Below are 16,934 nucleotides of genomic sequence, written 5' to 3'. Positions count from 1 at the left end.
CTGTAACCACTGGCCTACACCACAGCCACAGCAATGTGGGATCCAGTCTTCGTCTGAGACCTGCACCACAGCTCACGGCAATGCCAGATCCTTAACCCACTGAGTGAGGGCAGAGATTGAACCTGCATCCTAATGGATGCTACTCAGATTCCTTTCTGCTGAGCCACGACGGGAACTCCTTCACACATAATTTTGACTGATCACTCCTGCCAGAGGATGAGCTCAGGCTGGAGGAGGTATGCGGGTATTTATGTAGTTATTGAACTTCGGCTTCTAAGACTGCCTTGGGAAGCCTATAAACAAGGTAATTTATGGCTTTCTGTTGACATAGTCTTAATTTATTGAAAGAATCGCCAAGGGATTAAATTTTTACACATTAAAATTGCTTCTGTCACTTTGGACTTTTTTTCTAAGAAATGCTAAGACTTCCTAAAATTCCAGTTTGTTAAATATTGTTTTAAATAGAATACCATGTTCTTCAAATTGGTGCCTTTTCCGAATTGCAGCAAATGAAGGAGTTAAAAGAGAAAAAAATTTGGTTCTAAGAAGGAAACTGCTTATTGGATATGATTTTTGGAAAAGCATGCATTAGAAGAACTACAAAATCAGAATTTGATGCATGATATAGTCCATTATTAAATAAATATTTAGTTAAAATCATATTCGAAGGTAAGACAGTATAGATTTCCTATTATTTTATAGTTATTGCCTTTTATCTGAAACCAGATTTATTTTTTACATTTGTATGTATGACTATGTTGGTGAGATGTATGTTCATATTTGCTTTTATTATTTTTATTATTAATAACTTGAGTCCAAGTCTAAAAACAATCCATAATTAGCAGAATTTAAGGATAGATAGTTTTGGAAATTCCCATTGTGGTGCAGTAGAAATGAATCTGACTAGTATCCATGAGAAAGCGGGTTTAATCCCTGGCCTTGCTCAGTGAGTTAAGGATCCATCATTGCTGTGAGCTGTGGCGTAGCTCGTAGACATGGCTCAGATCTGGCCTTGCTCTGCCTGTGGCATAGGCCGGCAGCTGTAGCTCCTCTTCTACCCCTAGCCTGAGAACTTAAATGTACTGAGGGTGGAGCCCTAAAAAAGCAAAAAAAAAAAGGATAGTATTAAAAACTGCTTCATGGTGAGTGATTGTTCCTTTTTCTTTTTTAGAAACCAAGAATTATGATGAACTGTGTACAACATTGGCTGAGGAACTGAATGCTGTCATTGTCTCCATTGAGTAAGTAATGAATAGTAGTCCTAGAAAAAAATGTAAGAAGGGATCCTAGGTAACCATCTAGTTACTTTATTTTCTATATAAGTAGTAGAGTGTAAAATAAAAGTCCAGAGTGACATTCCCAAAGTCACAGAAAATGATTTCCAGTTTAACCTAGAATTTTCTGAGCTAGCTTTGTAACACTTCACAGTATCTTTTTATGTTAGTTCTGGAAACATCTAGAAAAGGAATGAACAGAAATTGAGAGAAATATACAATTAGTTATCTACAGTATATAGTTTGATTACTTGAGATTACTATGATTTTTAAATCTAACAATCAGCATTTTAGGAGAATCTCACTTATAACCAGGAGTTGGAAAAGTTATTCTCCTGGAGTCAGGTTCTGTAACTCAGACCTTGTGAATAGTAATGTTTTCAACCAGTGTTAGTTGATGTAGCTCTTATTATCATTATTACTATGAGTATTAATATCAGTATTTGGAGTTGTTTCTGCCCATTCTATAGTAGCTATTTTTCTGGGAAATTAGGAAGAATGTGAATAATGACTATAACAATTGCAGTGATGGTAATATATAAAAATCATGGTACCTACTCCGTGGCAGGCATTGTGCAGGTGCTATAATGAACATTGTCTCTCCTCCTTCAGATCTTTGCTCAAATATCATTCTCTCAACAGCACTTCCTTGACCCGTACTTAAAACTGCAGTCCATTTTTCTTCTGCTTCATTTTCTCCAGAATTGTCATCAACATCCAGCAGGCCATATATTTAACTTATTATATTGTATTGGGTAGAAATAGACAATATAAGTTACATGAAGGTAGAGTTTTAGGGATTTTTGTCGGTTCTGTTCATAGCTGTCATCAGTGTTTGGCAATGTCCCTAGCTGATAGTGGACATTTGTGATATTATGATCTGTAAGAAATATATATTTGGTCATTCAGATGACAAACTCTATTTTTTGCATATACTTGGTCTTTGTCCAAAGTCCTTGGCTCACAGCTCCCCCAAATCCTTGAAATTTCCTAAGTCTCCAGAGTGTTAAAAGTGCTTTTTGTTATGTAAATGAGGTGACTTTTAGAAGTGCCTAAGGATGGGGGGCTGATTGCCAGGAGAACCAACCCTGTGATTAGAGGGTTGGAACTTTTCTGCCTCCTGACCTCCAGGGAGGGGAGAGGGCTTGGAGGTTGAATCAGCCGCTAATGGCTAGTGATGAAGCCATCATGACTCTGTAATGAAGCCTGCACAAAACCCCGAAGGACAGGGTATGGAGAGCTTCCACTTGGTGAACATGTGTAGACTTGGGGAGAGTAGCACTGGAGCAGGCATTGACCGTCCATGCCTCTTCCCACATACCTTGCCCTCCACATCCCTTCCATCTGACTGTTCCTGAATTGTATCCTTTTATAACAGATCAGTAATGTAGTAAGTAAAATGTTTCCCTGAGTTCTGTGAACTGCTCTAGCAAATTAATTGAACCTGAGGAGGAGGTTGTGGGAAGCTCCGATTTCTAGCCAGGTGGTCAAAAGTACAGGTAACAACCTGGACTTGGGATTGGCACCCTGAGTTGGAGGGGATTGTTGGAAATTTAGCAATCTATAGCCAGTTAGTGAGAAGCAAGTGATAACCTGACCTTCGGACTGATATCTGAAGTTGAGGGGTCCTATAGTTTTGTAGGACTGAACCCTTAATCTGTGGAATCTGATGATATTTCTAGGTAGAGATTGTCAGAAATGAGTTGAAATATAGGACACCCAGCTGGTGTCTGGATCATTGCTTGCTGGAGGTTGGAATTTAGTCTCAGAACACCAAAAGAGCATTTAATTAGTATTTACAGAATGAGTAAATGAATGGAGAATCTTGTTTAATTCTCATATAAAATCGCCAATATAAATATTTTGATAATGGAGTTCCCGTAGTGGCTCAGTGGTTAGCAAATCTGACTAGGAACCATGAGGTTGCAGGTTCGATCCCTGGCCTCGCTCAGTGGGTTATGGATCTGGTATTGTCGTGAGCTGTGGTGTAGGTCACAGATGTGGCTCGGATCCCATGTTGCTGTGGCTGTGGAGTAGGCCAGCAGCTGTGGCTCTGATTGGACCCCTAGCCTGGGAACCTCCATATGCCATGGGTGCGGCCCTAAAAAAAAAAAAAAAAGACAAAAAAAAATTTTGATATTTTCCTCATAAATGAGGAAATTGAGAACCCAAAGGTTAAGTGAGCTGCCTGAGGTCACATGGCTAGTTAGTCACATAGATAGAGTGGGGAATTGAGCTAGGTGGAATTGCTCCCCAGTTCACTATGCCTCTTTGACTCAGTGTCAAACTAATATTGAGGGAAGCTAAGGATGCTGAGTGACAGGGTTATGGCAATATCACCCACTTTCCATGCCCCAAGCTTATCCAGCTGTCCCCTTCCCTCTGTGCTCCCATTCATAGCTCATCTTGTCCTTGCCCCTACTCCATATCTGAGACCTAAGAGAATTCTTGCTTCTCTTGGAAAGGCTGGCTCCTCTGACTCTGTGAACAGGACCTTTGGAATCAGAGTGGTGCTGGGGCTGCCTCCTCAGCAGATTTGGTTCTGGGAAGCTCTGGACAGCTCCCAGGCTGCCCTGAATCCTCAGCTGGGCCTCCCTGATCACTCAAGGGCCCTTGGTGCAATTTTGTAATGCAGGGACCTTCAAGCAAATGATTGTATCATCTGGCTAGGCAGTTGGCCAGAGGAAGGCAGGGGTTGTTTAAGTAGCTGAACCCCATTATGGAGCAAGGCTCTGTAGCTGGGTGCTGGTGAACCAGCCTCATGGCCTCTTCAGTGGTTTCCTGTGTAGCTCCAGCTCTTCCCAGGCCCAAGAAAAGGAGGCAGGGTAGACTTGCTTTATTGGCACCATGAGGATTCTCCACACAAACCTTATCCTCCAGGGCTAATCTAAGCAACTGACAACATGCTTAACTCTTCTTGCATGCCCTTCTCCACCTGTCAACACCTGTCTCCAGTTAAACAGGTGTTATTTTAAGTCTAGGCTTATCATAAAACAGGATTTCTTTTTTAAACAAAGTGTTTAATTAATTAATTAATTAATTTAGCCCTACCTGAGGCATGCAGAAGTTGTGGGGCCAGGGATCAAACCCTTGCCACAGCAGTGCCAACACCAGGTCCTTAACCTTCTGAGCCACCAGGAAACTCTAAAACAGGGTGTTTTTAAGGATATATTTTTAAAAGGGGCCTGCTTTTATCTTCACTCCCCACTGTGCAAATCTATTCACCGTAGCATCCAGTATATCAGCAGATTAGCATCATAGCAGTGGGCATGTACCATTACTCAAGGCTGTATAATCTCAGATAAGTCATTTAACCCCATGTGCAAAGGAAGGGTTAGGAATCCCTCCCTACTGGGAACAGAAATCATATCTTCTTTCCTTTGGGTCCCCAGCACCTGGGTATAAGGCTTGAACATGTGTGTTAAATAAGTATATTTTGAGTTGGGTTAATGACTTCAAAGAGTTGTTATGAGAATCATTTTGAACATTTGAGATAAAAGGGCTTCAGGTACTCTAAAGCACTAGACAAGTCTGGAGGATTAGTGCTCTAGACTATAGAATAGAAGAAAGGTCCAACTTACAAATTTGTTTATCATCTGTGTATTTGGAACTCACAGTACTTTTTTTTTTTGCAGAAATAATGATAAGGTGATTAGGATCCATCTGGGCCAGCCAGCCCACAAAGAGCTACATCACTCATGCTTTAGTTGAGGTACAGCCAATGTCATATAGTCATATAGTTTCTGCTCTCATGCAGTTTACAGTCCAGATGAGACAGCAAACCTTGAACAAGCAATGCTGAGTGTGACAGGTGATGTGAAGTAGAAAGGGTAGTAATAACAGAGGCATCTAATAGGTAAGAACTTACCTAGTTTGAAGGCTCAGAATTGAGGTTTGAATTGAACTCCTAAGAAAGAGCACAACCAAGTTAGACAGAGTGAGTTGGTCATGGATGTCCAAAAGGGTGTAATGAGAGGGCTTGGGAGGAAGGGAGGAGGCAGAGAGCACTAAGCTCTGCTCTCCCTTCTGAATGACTGGTAGTCAAAGCTATCTCAAGGGCCAGTTTTGAGAGTAGAAACAGAAGGGAATCCCCTTCCAGGCTTTATGCACAGATCTCATTGGACAAATGTAAAGGGAAACAAACATCCATTCACGACAATTCCACTTTTATGCAATTTTACTGTGTGTTCTTTTTTTTTTTTCTTTTTGTCTTTTTGTCTTTTTTCTAGGGCTCCACCCATGGCATATGGAGGTTCCCAGGCTAGGGGTCTAATCAGAGCTGTGGTCACTGGCCTATGCCAGAGCCACAGCAACACAGGATCCGAGCCGCGTCTGTGACCTATGCCACAGCTCACGGCAATGCCGGATCCTTAACCCACTGAGCAAGTCCAGGGATCGAACCCGCAACCTCATGGTTCCTAGTCAGATTCATTAACCACTGAACCATGACGGGAACTCCTGCTGTATGTTCTTTTAATGGAAAGGAAGCTTCTACCTGCTAGAGGAATGAATAGGTTCTTCCTCTGGGGTTGTCTCCCTCAAATAGCACAATACGAATGTAATTGTTGATTTGTTTCAGGTTACCCCTACTGAACCTGTGGGTTCTTTAAGACTGAGGAGAATATTAACCTTAAAAATGTTCATTAGGTGAATCTCCTGAGCTCTTCTTGGGAGATGGTGAAAAAGAAAAAAAAGAAAAAAAAAAAAAAAAAAAAGGCCGGAAAAGAAATGTTGATTTTTTCTCACTCCTGAATCAAATAGAAGTGTAATGTCATTTCAGAATATCACATATATCTTTCACCTAACTTCTGGCAATAATGAAGGAAAGTAAGAAATAAGGATAGATGATCCTGAGAGCCTTCAGGGAGGTTTGTGGATCCTTGGTTCTCCTGGAATTACCTCTCCTACAGCTGCTCCTCAGGCTTATCCTCAAGGTCAACAGGAGTGGGTAGTGGTCATGGCTTTGCGACATGTGGGGTGTAATATATATTATGTAATGTAATAATAGATTCTACATAACCACAGAGTCATATATAATCTGAGGAAGCTGGGTGGGCAAAGGTTGGGCCAGTCCTGGTAATAGAGTCACTTCATGTGAAACAACATCAGGAGCTGTAACTCCTGAGTTCATGTCACTGGTGTTGACTCAAGATTCTGGGACAGATCCATTACCAACATCCAATAAGTAGACAAAGATGCAAGGTATAAAAATAGGCCGTAATTTCTCTTCAGCAGCTTCTGCAACATGATGAGACACTTAAATATTAATTGCACAATACATATTTGTTAAATATATGAAAGAATTCATTTTACAATACCCAAGATACATGGATATATCCTCATTTACATAATCTGGGAAGGTCGTTTATATTCATAAGCTTGTTTTCATAAACTTCAGTGCAGTTTAGCTCTTCTTTACCTGTAGTTTATACAAATATACTAGAACCATAAGACTTCAGGGAAAAGGAAGATTTAATTTATTTTTTTCAAAGATAAAATGCCAATGTACAGCATGGGAAATATAGTCAAAAATATTGTATTAACTATGTATGGTGACAATGGTAACTAAACTTATTGTGGTGATCATTTCATAATGTATACAAATGTTGAATCACTAGGTTGTGCACCTGAAACTAATATAATATTATATGGCAATTATACTTAAATTACAAAAAAATAAAATGCAAGGTAATTACAAAGGAAGCATGTTGGATATTATAAAATTCTACAAGGCACTTACGTTGCTTTTTTGTTTGAGAAAAATGGTTTCGAGTTGTGTTTTGCTTTTAATCAAGTCTTTACTGTACCCATAAACTCTCCATTTTGTGTAGATGGAGACTTGTTCCCATCCACCAAATGTCAGGTGACACTCTACACAGAGAACTTAAAACAGGACAGAGCTGTAAAGAAGATCATTGTTCACATAGATAGAATAGAAGCCAGAGCACACATTTCGGACTACTGCTAACAGAGTTATAAGCCTTGGGACTTCTATACCTCTGTCTTGTTCATCCATAAAATTAGATGAGTACAAGCTGACAAAATCACAGAGCTTCTAAGAGGCACCATACAACAAACATCTTAATAAACAGTTGTTCAAACAAGATACTCTGAAAAACCCAGGGCAACAGTGACCTAGCTATGACTTCCTCTGAGTCCTGAGTGCAGAAAGCCTCACACATCACCTGCCCTGGGAAGGGGGTAGACTGAATCCCTAAGGGTTCCCCTTCAAGAAAGGAAAGATTTATCTAAAACTTTCCTTTTACTCAGACAAATTCACCTTGTTAGCAAACCTAAAGGCCAGTGTCACAAATAATTTAATGCCATAGAAAGGTAGTATGTTTTAGTTTGTTCATGATCATTAAATAATGAATCTCCCCTTTGTAGACATATTAAGCTAATATTTTCTTAGCTTTTTTTTTTTTTCTATTAACATACAAAATCCTCTGGTTTCTCTTTTGCTGTTTAGGTCTTTTAGAATTTCATTGTGGGGGGATTGGAGGTGGCCAGAAATCCTGTGCTGCAATCCACAGTGAGGTAGGGAAATCTAGTTCCACCCACACCTGAGCCCAGAGCTCTATTGAGCTTCTGAACTCACACAGAAAAGTCAGAGGGACTAGGCACTGAGTCTCCTTGGGCTTCTGCAGCCACCTGAGGGAATGCTTGGCTCTCTATTCCACCTAGAGGATAAAGGCAAGGTTTGCGTCTAGAGTGAGGGGTGGGACTTGGGTTGGGGAGGAGCCATGAGGAGCTCCCTGCCCTGTATATGGAGACATCTCAGGAAGTCTCAACTTGTAAAAGAAGCATCAGAGAATCACACTGTTTAAATGGATCGCTATTCAAGGCTCAATCTCTCCTCGAATGTTGGTGACACATCTTGACATCTTTCAGTTCTTTTGAATGTACTTATCCAATCGGCCAAGCCTTGCTAAGTTTGGCTCTCCCTTCCTGAATGACTGGTAGTCAAAGTTATTTCCAGGGCCAGTTTTGAGAGTAGAAACAGAAAGAAAGACCCTTCCTCAGCCTTTATGCACAGATCTCATTGGGCAAATGTAAAGGGAAACAATTATCTGTTCACAACAATTCCACTTCTATGCAATTTTACTGTATGTTCTGGTTAGAGGAATGAATAGATTCTTCCTCTGGAGTTGTCTCCTTCAAATAGCACAGTATGAATGTAATTGTTGATTTGTTTCAGGTTACCCGTACTGAATTTGTGGGTTCTTTAAGACTGAGGAGAATATTAACCTTAAAAATGTTCTTTGGATGAATCTCCCGAGCTCTTCTTGGGAGATGGTGAAAAAGAAGAAGAAGAAAAAAAAAGGGGGGGCCAGAAAAGGAATGTTGATTTTATCTTACTCCTGAATCAAATTTCTTTTCAGAATATCACATGTACCTTTCACCTAAATGGCACTACATGAAGAGAACTCAGTGTTCCTTCCCACTCAGAAGGCTATCCCAGTGTTTCCAGCCTATGTTATTTGAGGGAGAATGCACTTTACAGCGCTCTTAGAACACTGGTGTCATTCAGGGCTTCCACTTCCATAGTCCTGGAGTAACTCTTCTGCTTAGCTCTGGACTTGTATATCTGCCTTTGACTCAAGGAGCAACCTGTCAGTCATTCTGACAGCATTGCTCCATCTCCCTGGTCATTAATAAAAGACGTAATAAAGTAATAGGTCATAGAAATGGTGCTGCTTATTTCAGGTGGATATATCTTGAATTCTTTAGTACATAATTATGACTTTCCATCTACTTCTAGAAGAAGTTGATGTGTCTGTTAGGACCTACTGCAAGAGAGATTTTGAGGGCTCCAAGAAAAAAGAGTTGCTTTTAGCTGGACTCTTAGAAAACTTCATGGAAGAAGTGGCATTCAAGATGAGACTTAAAGAATGGCAACATTTGATGAGGAATTGTTGGGGGAAGGGCATAGGTGATAGAGAGAGGGACCAATGCATTTGGAACAGAAACAGGGAGATGTATTCAGAGGAGAGTAACAGTGTGGCTGGATTCAGTGATATTTCTGAATGCTGGCTGCACATTAGAATTACTTGGGGGAATTTTTCTTCAAATGTAGTTATGCTGAGCCGCACCTCAGATCAAGTAAGTTGGAAGTAAGTTAGAGGGGCTCAAAAGCTCCCAGGATTACCCTAAGGTGCATTCAGAGTTGACAGGCTCTGAGCTACGAAGAGAATACAGGCTGTTCTTGCAGATGTGTCCAAAGAGTAGGTGGGTTAAGAACAATTCGTTTTTTTTTAAAAAAAATGTTTTAACATTGTTACTTTTCCTACTATAATAGTGCTATATTATATGTATCATGTGTAAAGTGTATAAAGTCAACCTTTAGAATTTTGTTTGGAATGAAGAAAATACCTTATTAAAGATGTACCATGTGCCAGATGGTTTGTTTTGAGAATATAGCAAAAACATTGAAATCATGAGAGAAATTTGGATGTCAGAAATCTACCGTCTTGAGAATTTACTGCTTTGGTGAAGTAATGAGAAAGCACATTTAGAAGCTGTAGGTTTTTAAGAATGAGACTGTTTTAAAAGGAGGAGGCACATAGATTTTGAAGTCAGTTGTGAATTCAGCACAGCTTTGCCACTTATCAGCTGTTGCAGACTAGTTATGCATCCCCCTCAAGCTTCATGTTCTCATCCTTAAAACCACAGGTTTGCTCTGGGATTTGAATGAAACATCTATAGAAGCACCTGGTGAGATGCCTCACTTGGCAGGAAAAAGATAATTTTTATAGAGAGTGCATATTTATTAAATAGATTAAACCTCATTCCAGAGTTTATACCAAATTTTGTTCTGGTAGAAGGCACATGCGTAATAAGTAGCAGAGGCTGACACTGCAGAGTTCTCTATCCTGCAGTGAGTTGGGCAAATTGAGACTGCATTTGCCACAAAATCATCAGGTGCTTTAACTCAAGATCTATGGGGTTTTTTTTTCCTTTGTTTGTTTGTTTTTAAAGGCAGAATCCTCTATCAGTACTTTTCAGGGACAGAGCTTTGAAAAAAAATGGCTGATAAATGTATTTAGGTGTGCTTTTTTTTGGCTATTCCACTCATAAATTTCCTCTTGACTCTCTGTTTTCTGTATCTGTAAAGATATTGTGAAACGTTTGTTACACTTCTCAGGTCAATTTCAAGCTATTTTGAAGGTTCATTTTATACTAGGTGACCTTAGAAACATCTAATTTCACTATATTCTCCAATACATGAAAATAGTATCCTTTCTTATTGAATAAAACTAGAGGATGTTTCCAGAATAAACAAAGATGGGGGAGGGATGTTTAGGAGATAGCTCTTTAAGGGTGCCAAGAAAACCTGTTGGTTTTCAAGGATGTTTGCCCTGTTATCTGAGCCAGTTATTAATCAACTCATAAGATTTGAGCCAGTAGCATGTTTTTTTTTTTTGTTTGTTTTAGATTACTAATTCCTCTTGATTCAAAGTCATTAAGACCTTTTGTAAACAACATCTGAAAATTCTATCCACATATGTGTTCTAGCAAAATATGTTATGATGACCTTCTGGGCCACTGGGAAAACAGTCTATCATGCTGTCTAGAATCTTTCTGAGACAAAATAGCCTTATTTTCACACCTTGAGTCATGAAGTGTATTTGTTCTTATTTCATTGAAAGAATTGAGAATTCAGCTTGGTAATACTGAAATTTAAAAACTGAGACCTCATCCTAGAACTGAGGTTCAATACAATCATATGAGATGGCTCCATCTAGTGGGCAAAGTGATGTACTCCTCCTCCTTTCACCCATTATTACCCATTATTAATAAAATGGAATGACATTTAAGACAGTGAAAATCCACTAGAGAAAAAATATTTTAAATGCTTACTTAATCATCACAGATGGAAAAATAAAAAAGAAGTTAGAAAACTTACTTCATCTGTTGTAGAGCAATCACTAAGGGAATTTCTTGTTGCATTTAGTGTTTTAAAAAATGTAATAATTCCTGAATGACCAGATGTACGTTCACTACTTATCAAAGTATTTCATAAAGATTTGTCAATTTGATTGTGTCTGCATGGACTGTCAAGATATTTAATTAAAAATCTGGAATTTAGATGGGGAAAATGAATGGTGTTATAAAGAGTAGTATAGAAAAAACTAGTTTCTGAGAATAAATATGCTAATTACAAATTGGAAATCAAAAGACTTGAGTATTTGCTGACTATTATTATATTTTAATCAAGTAATTAGTTTCTATCCTACCTTGTGTTGATCAGTGTTTGATTTATTTTACAAATCACATAACTTTTCTATGCCCTGGTTTCTTCAATGGTAAAGTGAAGGTACATTAATCTTCAAAAAAGGCTTACTAAGTGTATGATTATGTGCCGAGCACATTGATAGATACACACTGGAAATACGAAGCCCTGATGTCGAGAACACACTCTTTAGAGGAAATAAAGAAATCATGTTAATATGAGGAACTATAAAGAGCAATATATCCCAGCATATGCTGTATCAAGGAAAGGTAGCCACCTCAGTTCCAGAAGCAAGTGGAGTAATAGTCAAGGAAGGCTGTGTGGAGGAGACAGAGCCTCAAATAAAGCTTAAAGGATGAATGAGAAGTAGTAAGCAAGGAAGGAGGATGGAGACAGAGGGTACTCCAAGCTGAAACTACCAATATGGATTCATGAGATGATGTTATCGGCGGGGCATTTGACAAAAGCAAGGTTCTTGGGGGCTCTTGAGGGAATAAGAATCCTACTAAGTGTACAGAGTACGATCCCAAGGGACTCTGATCTTGAAAAGTGGGACGGTGGGAGAAGCCCCGGAAGTGTCCCTGAGGGCCTGCCTAGGGCCATCTGCAGACCTGGCTTCCCTTTTGCTGGTTGACAACTGACCTTTTAATTCCAAGCTAATACATTGCTTGGTTTTAATGTCAGGCTGGCATGACCTCTTCAGTGGAATACAATTTAACTGCATATATTAAGTAAGTCATGAAGATTGCCATATGGACTTATTAACTATGGGACCAATGAAGAGGTTGGTGCTGCCAAGTGCATTCTTACCCAGAGGTGTTGTGAATGGAACACTGACTTCCAGAAATAAAATTCCAGAATCTCTTGTGGTTCTATCTATATTTTAATAATCACCTGCCTTTTACTTCAAAGTTTTTGCATTGGTAGTGGTTGTAGGTGTTTTTGTTATTTGTTTTATTTGGTTTTGTGGCTGATAGTAAAAATTACTGTTACAAAATCATTACATTTTTAAACTAAGTACTTAAATTGCAAGAAAATGAATGGTTTGTTTTTCAATTCATTATAATTCCTTACCTGTTTGTTTCTGACTTCAAAAGAACCAGTTTTCCCTTAAACTTTAAATGGCATGTAAAGACTTACTGAAGTCCTTTAATGAATAAAACTTTTGTCTTTACAGATACAGGCTAGTTCCAAAGGTTTATTTTCCTGAGCAAATTCACGATGTTGTACGTGCCACAAAATACTTCCTGCAGCCTGAAGTCTTACACAAGTATTCAGTTGACCCAGGCAGAATTGGCATTTCTGGTGACAGTGCTGGTGGGAATTTGGCTGCTGCCCTGAGCCAACAGGTAACAGACTGCCCTGAGGTGCTGGTGGAAGGAGGGCATGTAATGTTCAGGAGACGAACAGTGTCCACTGGTCATGGCAAAGGCCTTGCTGGGTGAGCTGGTCACTCAGGGGCCAAGCTATTCAGATGACTTCAGTTGAAAGTTTTCTGAGATCTTTTTGAAGTAGAAGATGGGTCATTGAAAGAAAAGTCCTCCCTGAGTGCTTGGAAAGGCTCTGATTACAATTAATATGAGAGGAAGGCTAACAGTTTAAAGGGCTCTCTTCTTGTTCCTTAGGGCTATGCATGAAAATTAAGTATCCTCTGTTTCTTTTCCATGTCGAACTTGCAAAACAGGGTATTTTTGCTTAAATTCCAATTGCCAAGATCATTTCTTTAAACTTTGAGTCAAATTAATAAATTAAACACGTTTCCCAAATGTTTTTTAAATATAAAAGAAAAAGTTAAATGGTTTGGCCACTTTAACTGTTATAATACAAATTAATCTGAGCTTTGCTTCATTAAATCCTTTGAAAACTCAGTCTAGCTCTAGTAGCCCCAAATTTTGGGCAGCTGTGTAAACTGAAACATAAATACATTTTCTTCCTTTCATGGATTAAATAATTTAAGAATAGCATCTCCTTCTACTTACCTCCAAATTTCTTTTGGTGTTTTCAGATAATGTCTGCCTTTTCATTTGTAGCATGTCTTGATTTCTTTTCTTTTGCTATAATTAAAGAACTTGGTTCTCCACTTGGCATTGGTGGGTTTGCTATCCACCATGTGCAATGTGGTAAGAAGAAAATCCTGGTGCAGTGGGGAGAACTTCAAATCCAGGTCCCACTTTGAGAGCTGTGGGGCTTTGGGCAAGTCCCCTAACCTCCCAGGAAAATGAGGATCATGCCATCACACTGTTGGGCTGTTGCCAGGACTTAGTGAGATGATGTATATACAGTTCTTGGCACACAATAATAGTTCTATTAACTGATCATTTCCTGTTGCTTTTATAGAATAGTTCCAGCTTCCCTGGAAATGGGATTCTAAAATCCTGTGTGAAACAAAATTGTATGGCCAGAGTTACCTTGAAGATTTCTAAGTTGCCTGAGAAACACAGTGACCTAGCTAGCTGCCTTTTAGATGTTAGGTGAAAAACATATCATTTTAGACACCAGAGTTGACAAATGAGGCAATATATTTGCATTTAAGGGAGGCGTAGGGGATTGGAGACACGCTGAGGTGGGGGAATTCATCCACATTCCCATCTCAACTTCACTCTCAGGCACATGCTCATCAAGTAGAATGGAGGGCCACCTGCCACTCTCTCACCAGCCATGAGGACTAAAGGTTCATCAGAGGAGATACTGAGGTCCTATTAAAATACTTTGGAGTCCTGCCATCTGTTCACTTAGCTTTTCCTACCCTTTTCCTCTGGAAGAGTCAGAATCAGTTTTTTCTCTCTAGTATGTCATTGCCTTTTGTATACTTTCAGGGAATACAAAATTAAATAAGGTTCCCACATTGTCCATTCATAATACCCAGCCAAGGTGTGTATTATACTAAAGGGTAGATAGTAAAGCGTTGATGTGGGTTTAGAGACCTAAGAGATCACATACTTTTGAAACATTCACTCAAAACTATGAGTGGCAAACATCACACCTTTCCTAGTAAAATCCAGTAGCTGGAAGGGTGGTAGTGGTGGTGGCAGCAGCCATGGCGATGGGAAATTATTTATCTTCTAAATTATGTTACTTAATATCATGCATGGTAGAAATGTAACACTTACACCCTTTTCATTGATTCAAAGTAAAGCCTTAGGATACTTTGTAGGGTTTCTGTAAAAAAGAGCCATTCAAAATAAAATCATATGTTTGCTTTTTTTCCCCAGCTTAATCAAGATACCAACCTAAAAAACAAGGTCAAAGTGCAAGCTTTAATTTATCCAGTTCTTCAGGCTTTAGATTTTAACACACCCTCTTATCAGCAAAATGCGAACACGCCCATTCTGCCCCGTTATGTCATGGTGAAATACTGGGTGGACTACTTCAAAGGCAACTATGACTTTGTCCAGGAAATGATAGTTAACAATCACACTTCACTTGATGTGGAAGAGGCTGCTGCCCTCAGAGCCCATCTCAACTGGACATCACTCTTGCCTGCATCCATCAAAAAGAACTACAAGCCTGTGGTGCAGACCACTGGCAATGCCAGGATCATCCAGAAGATCCCTCAGCTGCTGGATGTCCGCTCAGCCCCACTCATCGCAGACCAGGAAGTCCTGCGGGGCCTCCCAAAGACCTACATTCTGACCTGTGAGCACGATGTCGTAAGAGATGATGGAATCATGTACGCAAAGCGTTTGGAGAAGGCAGGTGTGGAGGTGACCCTCGATCACTTTGAGAGTTGCTTCCATGGATGCGTGATTTTTGCCAGCTGGCCTACCTACTTCTCAGTGGGAATCCAGACTCAGAATAGTTACATCAAGTGGCTGAATCAAAACCTGTAAAGGAGTAAAATTTCTAAAAGTGTTGAGCCCCTCTTGACCTGCACCTGCTTTGGAAAGGCATTCGCTTTTCAGCCAACTAATTTCCCCTTGTTACTTGTGAGTTATGGAATCTCTGTTCCCTGTAGACTTTATGTTAATTTAATTAAAAAAATGCTTTTTAGTAACATAAGTGCAAAAACATCTGAATTTCATTCTGTAAGTGGACCAGTCTCTCTGTCCTTGTTGTTTTGGCCAAACTACTCCTAATACCCACAGCTGCGGAGAGCAGGCTAGGGAACTGGAAATTGCTCTGGGTCTTGCCTCTGTCAAGAAGTTCTTTTTTAGAAGAATTTTTTCCAGCTGTGGAAGATGTAGAGCCCTTTAGTGGCTAAAGTAAATGTGGGCTCTTCAACTTGCTGAAATTTACTTTGAGTTCAGAACAGTTTAAATGTGTGAACTTTAAGGTCAGTGTTTTTTATGGATGGATGGCTTTGTTTCCTATGAGAATTTGACCGCAGTGGTTTCTCAAATGACTTTATTCCTTTAGAGTGTTAATTTTGTGTGATAGCTATCTGCAAGTCCAGCTGGATTATGACATACTTGAAGGTTCCTTTCTACCACTCTTATTAGAAAATAAGAGGTTGCATGCACTGGATATCTGTACATCGTTAAGTTTTTTGGTTATACCATCTCCTTGGGGGAAGTTCTTTGGGAGTAAATTTATTTAGGTTTAGAATAAATTTTCCATTATAGAACAAGTAAAACCAGACAAATGAACCAACCTTTTGTTTTCATAAGAACGTTTCTGACATAAATTACCAAGAGTGGTGTGTATATATTTGGCATAGTCAGAAAAGAAGATACATTTAATATTAAAATTATGAAAAATATCTGTAGAAGGTTCTAGTTTATTCTTGAAAACTCAATTTTTTCACTTACATGTCTTTAAAATGGGGCTATTTTGGTATGTATAATGTATTGTTATTTTTTAAGTTATTTAATGTTAATATATATATAGCTAGATAAGATTTTTCAGAATAAAGTCAGTAATGAATATTAAGAATAATGATATTTTTCAAAACTATGTTAGCATTTAAAAAAACTACTTTAGAATCATATACACATGTAATTTTATGGGAAGAGCTAAAATAGCTATTCATATTACTATACATAAGGCCGAAATATTTTGATTTTTTATGCATATAAAAATTAAAATAGTTAGAAACGATTACTACCCCTAGTAAAGTCATCTAAGTTTATAGTCCAACAGCTTAGACAAGACGCACACCAGTCATTTCTGCCCTCTGTGGTCAGAGGAACGACTTTCTACTCTTCATTATCTCCTTGCAGCTAGGTCTAAAATTATGATAGACCAAGCTTAATTTCATGGGAAGATTTCACTGCCCATGGGAACATCTTTGGCACAGCAAGAAAGTCCAATTCTTTTTTTTATGTTTGTCTTTTTAAGGCCTCACCACGACACATGGAAGTTCCCAGGCTGGGGGTCCATTGGAGGTACAGCTGCTGGCCAATGGCATAGCCACAGCCAAAGCAACACGGGATCCGAGCTGCATCTGTGACCTACGCTATGGCTCATGGCAATGCTGGATCCTTAAC

General features: G+C 39.2%; 1 protein-coding gene across 1 annotated transcript in view; it reads left to right on the top strand.

Moving 5' to 3' along the window:
- Nucleotides 1-15,499, top strand: part of NCEH1 (neutral cholesterol ester hydrolase 1) — a 58,609-nt gene extending 43,110 nt beyond the window's left edge. Inside the window, 3 exon segments of the mRNA NM_001243484.1 lie at nucleotides 1,172-1,241; nucleotides 12,686-12,857; nucleotides 14,721-15,499. Of these exon segments, the coding sequence (NP_001230413.1) occupies nucleotides 1,172-1,241; nucleotides 12,686-12,857; nucleotides 14,721-15,338 (860 nt within the window). The 3' untranslated portion in view covers nucleotides 15,339-15,499.

Source organism: Sus scrofa, chromosome 13 (genome assembly GCF_000003025.6).
Source record: "Sus scrofa isolate TJ Tabasco breed Duroc chromosome 13, Sscrofa11.1, whole genome shotgun sequence".
Lineage (NCBI taxonomy): Eukaryota > Metazoa > Chordata > Mammalia > Artiodactyla > Suidae > Sus > Sus scrofa.
Note: the sequence above shows the minus strand (reverse complement) of the source record. Positions and strands in the feature narration are given on the sequence as shown.